This window comes from Maylandia zebra, linkage group LG6 (genome assembly GCF_041146795.1).
Source record: "Maylandia zebra isolate NMK-2024a linkage group LG6, Mzebra_GT3a, whole genome shotgun sequence".
In the NCBI taxonomy this organism is placed as follows: Eukaryota; Metazoa; Chordata; class Actinopteri; order Cichliformes; family Cichlidae; genus Maylandia; species Maylandia zebra.
The window spans coordinates 21941333-21950937 of NC_135172.1; the positions used below are offsets into that span (position 1 = coordinate 21941333).

Sequence of the window (9605 nt, forward strand, 5' to 3'; positions counted from 1 at the left end):
ACAAAAATTAAGTTCTTTGCTTCCATCCTTTTGTCTCAAATGGAAATTTAAAGCAAAACATTGGCTGTAAGTGATGAATGTTCATATCAAGAAAACTAGGAAAAGTACTAATAACTGAGAAGTGTTTATGTCTTGTCTTTTTGGATTTTTTTTCAAGGGAATGGTTTAGAAAAGCAATCATTTATACTCTCAAATGTTGAACCTATGTTCACATTGCGCAGAATCCCAATATGAAGTAAATAAACACTAAATTGATTTTCTACTATATTTTCCAGGGGACTTTTATGCTCAGCATAACTTTGATTAAGCCTTTCATTGTTCTCTAAAAATACATTTTGAAACAAAAATCACATAAAAAACATGCATTTTTAGAAACAGCAAAACTGCTTTCAAAAAATGAAAAAGTGCAATTAATGGACTGCAGCGATACAACAATCAGCTCGTGGCAATTAGGTAAAAAAAACTAGATGTGTGAACACATCTTGACCCTTAAAAACATGATCGCATTTCATTTCCTCCACGTTTAAATTGGTGATGATGGTATCCTGCTGCTCTGGGTTCCACCATTACTCACTCAGAAGGATAATAGTAATTGCTTAATGTGGTGTGAAAAAATGGTAAATGGTTGCTACAGACGAGGAATGCATGCATCCAAATCAGGTGGGGTGATGAGCCAGTACCTGTACAGCTGACTCTGTTTAGGAGATCACAGGAAGAATATCCTAAAATGTAGGAAAAGCCACATCTACTGCATTACACCTGATGAGTGAATATTTGTGATCCACAGCTAGTGTGAATGAGAGCCCAGAGATGTGTTGCACTGGTGTTCATCCATTAGTTCTCACCCCAGCCAGTCAGGGCAGATGGCTATTCTCTATATGCCGGTCAGAGGTTTCTTACTATTAAGTTTGGTACCAATACTGCAATGTGTTTGCCCAAAGGAAATATATCTGTACCTTACTCTGTAAATTGTTTAAAAGGCCTTGTGCCAGACATGTCTCAAGAAAAACCAGAGCACATTTGCAATCACCTCGAGTTATTTGTCGCTATATAAATAAACGTTAATTTAATAACATAGGTGGCTCTGAAAAGCCTCATCAGATGATGGGTTTGCAGACTCATCTGTTTATGGCATGTTTATTCTTTTTTCATTATAAAGATTATTTATGTGGGTTTCTAAATAAAGTTTGTCTTTTAATTCTAAACTTGTCATAGCAGAAGACATTAAAGTCCTTATCGCAGTGTCAGTGTAGCCATCGTAAGCACTAGTTAAAAAGTTGGGCTTATGACCTTCTCATTGATGTCAGTCAAGTAATAGTTTTGGTTACTTGAAAGTGAAAAGGCTATAATTCGTGCTGGACACACATTGTACACATACATATAAAAAGGATGTCACAATACAGTACAGTAAATTAGCGGTGAGTACCAATGGAAGTACATGATTCACAATACCAAATTCATACCAAAACAAAATGATTATCTCCTGTACTTAAACATAAAATCCTTTATTATAAAGTCGTTTTAAATCACTGACATTGTGGTGGGAGACAGTTTATTTTTAAAATGTTATGATTACATTTTATTGACAGAACACTGGAAAAATGAGGGTGGTTGTCAAGTAGCATGCTACTTTTACTACAAGGTATCGATTCTGTACGTTAGCTTATGCATGTAAATCACTTTAGCTATTGCTAACATTTTTGCCTACAATGTATCGCTGATTTCACAACAGTGGTCTCAAACAACATGGAAATGTGTATTTCAGGATAATATAGGGACTATAACACTTCAGATATTATCAGGTTGAACCAAAACCAAACCAAACCAACTTGGAGATGAACTCTTTGTTCCACATGTAGTTTTTCTTGTGCGTTATGCAGCCCCCTTCAGTTCTGGAAGAACTGGTGCAAGTACTATCACATTTTCAGAATTTAGGTATGAAAAGAAACCACAAGTGTGGGCTCAGGTGACCTCCCTGCATATATGGGGACTAATATCTGATAATTAAGAAATCTATTGTTACACATAATGTTGCACAGTGCACTCTACACACATTTAAATGATGTAATTTCTTGTTTATTCTGATATGAAACAAATTGCCAATGTATTGCACTTGTTCTTCAGTCTGATACTAGTGCAACTGGAGTTTTCTTGAATGAAAAATCACTACAGACCAGCATATGCATGCAGTGTCTAATGACATTAAAAGTCAATGTAAACACACTGGCTTTGGTTTTAGTTTAATAAGTTAAGTGAAGTAAAAGCTGTTCAGCTTGTTACTCCACTTGTCACTGAGCAGCCTCTTTGGTGGAGAAAACAAGCTAATTTAGGCTGCTTAAATATCCATTTTGCAATGCACTGCATGACAAATAACAACAGCATTAATCCCGCCTACTGCATTGACTGCATAAATGTTACTCCTCCTGCAGCAATTATCAGGCAAATTCATTGTTTATCGAAAAAAGGGAAAAAAACAGTGTTTTGTATCATGATGCCAGACAATTAATAATTACAAATGGTTGGAATCCTTTTGGGTAATACAACTTAAATATAAACTATTATCAGCGCCCGTTGTACACTGTAGGTTTTACATGTGGTCAATAACCGGTATAAGCTTGAGAGCATGCGCCTGTCTGGTGCTAACATACTCATCAGCATGCCTTTAAGAAGCTGCCAATGACACTTGGTATTAAAATGTCAAATTGCTCTCCACTCAGACTAAAGTGATTTTAGTTGTGATTATGCACCATTTCCCCCGTCAACAGGGGGGAAAAAAATCAAAAAAAATGTGCTAATTGGTCATGGGGATTGGTTGGAGACTCCAGTATTTTATGTCTCTGACTTCCAAATGAGTTTCGGAAAGAAGAGGCTGTCACTCTGGCGTAGAGGTTTCGGGGAGAAGAAGGAGGGGCGGCTGCTGGCGCGGGCTCAAATTGAAACGATGCACTGTTCCCCCTCACTGCGGCTAGAGCTCACAGTAATTAAATGCCTCATTGTTGCTTCTTGGGAATTTGTATTGAATATTTCATACAGCGTAATGATTATTTGGGTGTGGGTGGGACGTGGATGTAATCACCTTGGCTGGCTCTTTGATGAAATACTTGATTTGGTGGTTGTGCTTTCTGGCCATTTTAAGTGCCCTTCTGGGATTTTTACTTTACTTAATGTCCATGCTGTTTCTAGCCAATTCTACCCAACTGCTCCTTACATTGCGGGTTATTGCCATCTGTGATTTTTGAACGTGAATTTTGTTTTGTTTTATTTTCAAGAGGTTGCCAGTGACATCACCATGAAACCTGTGAAATAAAATGTGTCCTTCACATTTTGTCTCCCACAGAGGACGCCGGTCAACAACGGCGAAGCTTTTCGGTGGTTCTTTTAGAAAGAAAGCCGTGGCCACCCCATCCACCAGTTAGGAGGGCAGGTGGGACTCTTGACTCTCTGCCAGGAGCACTTCATGGGTTCACAGAACCCATCACGCCCGAAACATTTGGAGAGGATGAAAGAAGAAAACGTGGACAGACAAAAAGATAAAAGATAACATAATGGTGTTGTTTTAACTCTGTAATTTCCTTTTCTGTGTAATTATTGTACCTTTTGACAGTATCATAATGTATATTTTTGGTGTCTATGAATGTGTTTTCAGTGTCGTGGCTGTAGGTTCACAGCCAATCCTGTGTAAAGGACTCAAACAGACAATCATACAGTCACCCTGAATCCATCAAACAGGAAGAGGCCACAAGGATCGAGGATATACAAACCCAACACACTTCACCGCGGAGCAATAATCTATTCTTGTGATTATTCTTCAACCTTTTATATATATTTTTTACTTCAATTATTATATCAAACTGAGTCCTATTCAGTTTTTTGTTCTTTTTTAATGTAATCTGCAATCCACATGCTCATGTTTAGACCATTGCTGGCAGTGTGATATGTTTGCGAACGATAGCAGCAGCGCTCCCGTGATGGGTTTGTTGATGTGCTTCCTGGTTTGAGTGGACATAGAGCAGAACGGCCCACATTGCCCTGTGTGGTGAGCTACACTTCTTTAAGCTCTAATTGGGCGTCATTTGATTGTGGCAGCGCCAGATGTTTGAGTCAGACTGCTGTCTGAGGGGTCATATTCTCAAAGAAAATCCTTTTTTTTCCCTTACAGAACTACATAGGTCATTGTGTCTTTTTCTTTTTCTCCTTTCAGTTTGGATCACTAAAGGTTGTAACTGTCAAAAAGGTAGAAAGTAATGCCAGTAAAGAGTTGTAGGTCATGTTGAAAACATTCAAATTTTGAATTAATTACAGACCACTACACATATTTGACATGCCAGATGTTGTTCTGGAGAGAAGAGATCGATGAAACTCCTCCTTCAGCGTAAACAGCAGTCCCTCCAGCAAAATAATGTTGAGACATTCCAAAAACACGATTATTCAATAAGTTACTCATTGTCTTAAACCCTATTGTTGCATGTGTAAATGTGTTTTGGTTTTAAAGATTACTAAGAATTTGTATATTGTTGTTGTGATGCTTTTATGTGTTAAAATAAAAAAAAATGACTTCAGTAAAAGAAATGCTGGTAGAACCGTTTTTGTGCAGAAACCATGGACAGAGAGAAAAATAAATGCCCCGATATACAAACATATATAAAAAAGGGAAAAATCAGTAATCACTTTTGATCACCTGATAAGTATTACCTTTCTTGCCTGTTTTTAAAGCCTCAACAGAAATAACAACCTGGAGGAGATGGGAGACATATAACTGCATTGGTTGCCTCCCTGGTCACGTATTCCCTAGAATACTAAAATGTTGCATGAAGAAGAGTGGTTCCCAGAGGCAGCAGACTTTAAAGGACTAGTGAAATCCCATGTGGTTTGTCATGCTGGAATGCACTGGGGGGGCACAGGGGTGGAGGGATGCAGGGAAGTAGAAGAAGGGAGGATGGGGAGGTTGGAGGGGGGGAGGCGAAGCGAGACAGGCTCCTGAGATAACTTGAGCGACTGAATGATTGCCGGGTCTTTTGGTTTCTGGGGTAGGTAGGGCGCGGGAATAGGAATGCTGCGGAGGTGGGTGGGGGGCAGGCAGCGGGAGGCAAAGGGAGGACATAGGCGCATTTGGACGATAGCTGAGATGGGGGAAGAGGGGTGTCAGTGCAGAGGAGAACGAGCAGAAAAAGGAGGAAATCATCCGGGACTGACTTCTCCCCTGACTGAGCACGCTTGCCATCACCCAAATTGAGCTGCTGACTGTTTAGGGACGGCCTGGAAGATGGCTTGAAGTGCTCTGCAGCAGCAGTGTTGGTGGCAATGTGGCATCTAAGGCGCCCGTTCTCCCCCTCACCCGCCCTCACTGGTCATCAGAGGTTGATAATGTGCACTGGGAGTGCGCCGGCTCCCTGGACGGTGAGATTAAATAACATCAGAGACACTTCTCTCTAATCCTTCTTTCCCTCCACCTCCTACTCTGCTCGGGAACTAGGATTTAAAGTCTTCAGGCCCAAGTGCTAATGTTCAGCTTTCTGCTTTGGCAGGGAGAGGCAGAGACAGAGACTGAGAAGGTAGCAGGAGGATGTTAGCAAGATAGCAGGGTGGTGGCGATATGTGACAAGCTATCCCATTCTCAGTCATGGGCCGCTTTGTCAGAGTCGCCGACGTCCAAGAGACAGAAGGTGTCCTTGGGTGTCAGTGCTCTGTCTCATGGCAGTGATGAGACTGGGCTGAGTCTTAACAGGTCACATATAGACTCCAGACAAAAACTCTTTGGTGTCACATTTAAACACAGTGGATAGCCTCAAATGTCATTTTTCAACATGTTAAAGGTACTCAATGTAACACAAGCCAACTTAAACCATAACAAGTAGCTGTGCTGCCACTCTCACTGTCACCAAATGCATCAAAATGCAAAAGTAAAATCATCTTTAAAAAATCAGTGAGTGAAAACATACAAAACCCCAAAACTTGCAAATAGGACTGACAAACTTCTGACATCAAGCATCCACCTTCAGATTTTATTTCTCCAAAAAACAGGGCCATTAGTGTCTCTATCAAACCTTGCCTGTGATGCCAGCAGCTTGTTAAAACATGATAGCATTTTTATAGCACATTAGCCTTCGGTCCCCAGTGTAGCACCACATTCTTAAGGAGTGTTAAGACTGGAAGAAACTAACAGCCGTAAACCATGGAAAGTCAGCCGACTGAAGTGAAGTACACGCCTGACGTCTCACGGAGGGGACTTCTTCCTCATCTGTTCTGGTTGACAACACTTTTAAACTGAAAAGAAAGTTCGATCATGTATAGCAAGCAACAGCTTAATCAGATGTCTGTAGCTAACGAGCAAGTTGTTTCATGTCAGCTATATTCAATCTGTTTTAAAACAGTCACAATAAGAGGCACAGCACTCACATCCCCGAACTGGGATCCATTGTTTACAAAAGATAAACTACATGTAAAGTGTGTTAGTGAGCATTTAAAAGCTGTGCAAGCTAAATAGCTCCCACATGACTATTTTAATGGACAGATGTGAAGGTTGTCATCCTGTTAATACAGGAACAATGAAATCATTCATTGTGAAACATCACATTCTTCTTTTTCTGTGTGTTTTGCATCCACATTGTTGGAGAATTATTAATACAACAGTTAACCAGATCCTCTTTAAATAACACTTTCAGTTAATATTGTGCACCAAGATATACTGTAAAAAAGAAAAAAAGAACGATAAAAATCTGTAAAAACAATACAGTACGATGAATGTTTTAAAATGAATTTCCTTATTTTCTTAACCATCCAAAACCACCCATTTACTATTTATTCAAACATGCATTGAAATGGAGGGAACAAAGGATTAATAAATTACCATTTTCCATTTTTTATAGAATTTTCTTTTTACAGTGTAAAGTTTAATATTTTACAGTTAGGCAGTGCTTGGACCTTGCAGCGCAATCTGAAACAGCCGAAGATGCAATTTCTTCTTAAAAGAAAACTAGAAGTTCACGCTCTTGAAAAGCATTTCACGGTATACAAGTTTCCAGTTTTGCATAGTCAGACTTAACACGATTTAGCACCGTGAAAAGTGTAAGATCATTTCCGTAAGAAGAAGACAATAAACGTCTGGTTTACATTAATTGACGGTCCCTTAAAGCTTTGGTTCTGATTTATTTCAACTTGGCCATCAAAGTTTAAGCTTTGGCGTTTGTATCTATTAGCAGTACACAATGTACAAGATCTGCACTTGTGTGAATTTAAAACTAAGGTCTGTTTAATTCTTTCTGACCACCGGAGTCAATGTGAGCATGTGAACATGCACACGAGGTCTAGAAGGAATACCGGCTGAGTTACACATGTGAAGTGGGTGATGCAAGGAACAAAAAAAGGGGTCTTACATGCAACAGCGGTCTCTTTTTCAACTTGCCTTCATGCACAGGATGCATGCATGTTGCAAGCGAGGCCACTGCTTACTGCTTATGTGCAATCCTCCAGATGCTGCACAGCCTCTGCTTGACCAAGAAGCATTAAACCTTTCCAGGTAAGTAGCAACCTGTAATTTCCAGGTACCTGTTGTGTTCTTACCTTGTTAAAGCAGCAGCTATTTCATGAAACCATTTTTCAAAAGCTGGAAATACAAGCTAGTAAAGCTTTAAAAGTTTACTTTCAGTATTTAGTAGCCTTATTTTTCTTAGATTTTTCAATATTCCATAAATTCCCTTCTGTGAAACACTTTGTAACCTTGTTAGGAAAAGTGCCTTATAAATCCAATATATAATTTCCAAAATGACAACTAAACCTAACCTAATGCATTAGTGTCTAAAACTACCTAAGCAGTGCAAGCAAAAAAACAAAACACAAAAAAGAAGCAAAAAACTTCCTAAAAACTTCCAAATGGGACAAAAGTCAGAAGTTTGTCTCCAGCCAGACAAACTTCTGACTTCACCACCACCTCCCCAACCTTCTAATGCAGACTTTCTTGTTCCTTAACACTTTCCCCGCCAGAGTATTGTTCTGAACTTCCCGGTGACTCATGAATCATTAATCACTCAAGACCTCCAGGATAATTTTTAGAGTTTTACATTTTTAATGCTATTGCATGATGTGAGAAAGGCGATTGCTGGAATATTTCGTCATTGGCAGGGATAGTGTTAAACTGTTCTCTCGCTTTCTATGTATGCAGCGACATCTGGCAAAACATGCTGTGCGTACATGCAGGATGCTTCTTTTTTCTCCTTTCAGCTGCTCCCTTTAGGGGCCGCCGCAGTAATCATTCGTCTCCATCTCATCCTATCCCTTGAATCCTCCTCTGTCACACCAACCCTCTGCATGTCCTTCTTCACTACATCCACAAATCTTCTCTGAGGTCTTCCTCTTTTTCCCCTGCCTGGCAGCTCCATCCTCAACATCCTGTTGTTCAGTATATCTAGTGTCCCTCCTCTGCACGTGCCCAATCAGCCTTTCCGCTCTAACTTTTTTTTTTTAAAGTTAAACACTGAGGTTTGATTTAAAACCCATAGTAGGCAAACTAAATGAAACATCAGCCATCAGTCTATAATATTTTGTTGTCTGTTCTTCAGACACAGATCAACTACGCTTTTATGTCCACCAACTCCTGTCAAAGACATCTGGGTCATTGAAGATGATTTTAAATGTGACTTCCTTTAATAGTGTGTCTTTCGTCATTGTTGGGAAGAATCATTGAAATCAGCTTTTATTTGTGTTGAAAATGATATCATAGACTTCTCAATTTCACCCGATTGCTTAATTTTTGTTTCCTAATGCTGATAACAGTGGGAAGGCTGGCCTGCAACAATGTGCATTTTACTTCTTTGTATTTATTTTTTCGAAGCATGGATTAAAAAGCCAATTGCAAAACATTATCCAAGACAAACGCTGCAGCATATGTGGAACTGAAGTCATTTGATAAACTGGATGGCATGAATGTTTAGACAACTAAATATTAATTAAGTGTGGATGTCATTACAGCATCAACATAAACGTTTTACGGGACTGGAGTGATGAAGGGATGAAGATGTAGGATTTTCTCACAAGGGCTGCATGGTTGCTGAACTGTACCCGGAATGCTATGAGTGAAGAGGGTGACTGTAAATCACCTGCCATCTAAATAAATACTGACGTGTATGCGGGCCCCTCTGATGCCAGTCTTGCCACTGGGTACCAGGGCTTAGTGGGCCAATCAGATGTGCTTACCCTCTCTGTATCCTCCACAGAAATGCAGAGTGTCTGTGATAATTCCTTCAGGGATTTTGACTGAAAATGCTCCTGCGCTGCACTACTGGCATACTTACATCTTGCCACCAGGAAGAAAAACTTCCAAAGACCTTCCTGAGGTGAGGAAGTGCTAAGAAAGGGCAGCCCTGATTGAAATACTGGATGATAGAAATGAATATGCTATTTCAAGGAAGTCAAAATGAATGCTCTTGATGTTCTAATTTCAAGGTTAGTGCCATCTTTAAAAGCTTTATGGCAGTCGTCAGTGCCTTCAAACATTTCAGGAGTGTTTGTGTAATAAATCCTATAATTTTATTTCCGTCTCCGACTTAAAAGGAAAACTGTACGGCTGCAGATGCTTGCGATGCACGTAGGTACCTTCGCACAATGCACAC

The 9605-nt window shown here is 39.8% G+C and overlaps 1 protein-coding gene across 2 annotated transcripts in view; it reads left to right on the forward strand.

The window, feature by feature from the left end:
• cxxc4 (CXXC finger 4) overlaps positions 1–4554 on the forward strand; it is a 29588-nt gene extending 25034 nt beyond the window's left edge. For both annotated transcript variants that reach the window (XM_004549436.4, XM_004549437.4), the window contains exon 3: positions 3338–4554. In XM_004549436.4, the coding sequence (XP_004549493.1) occupies positions 3338–3382 (45 nt within the window). In that variant the 3' untranslated portion in view covers positions 3383–4554. The remainder of the gene's footprint in view (positions 1–3337) is intronic.
• The last annotated feature ends 5051 nt before the right edge of the window (positions 4555–9605 follow it).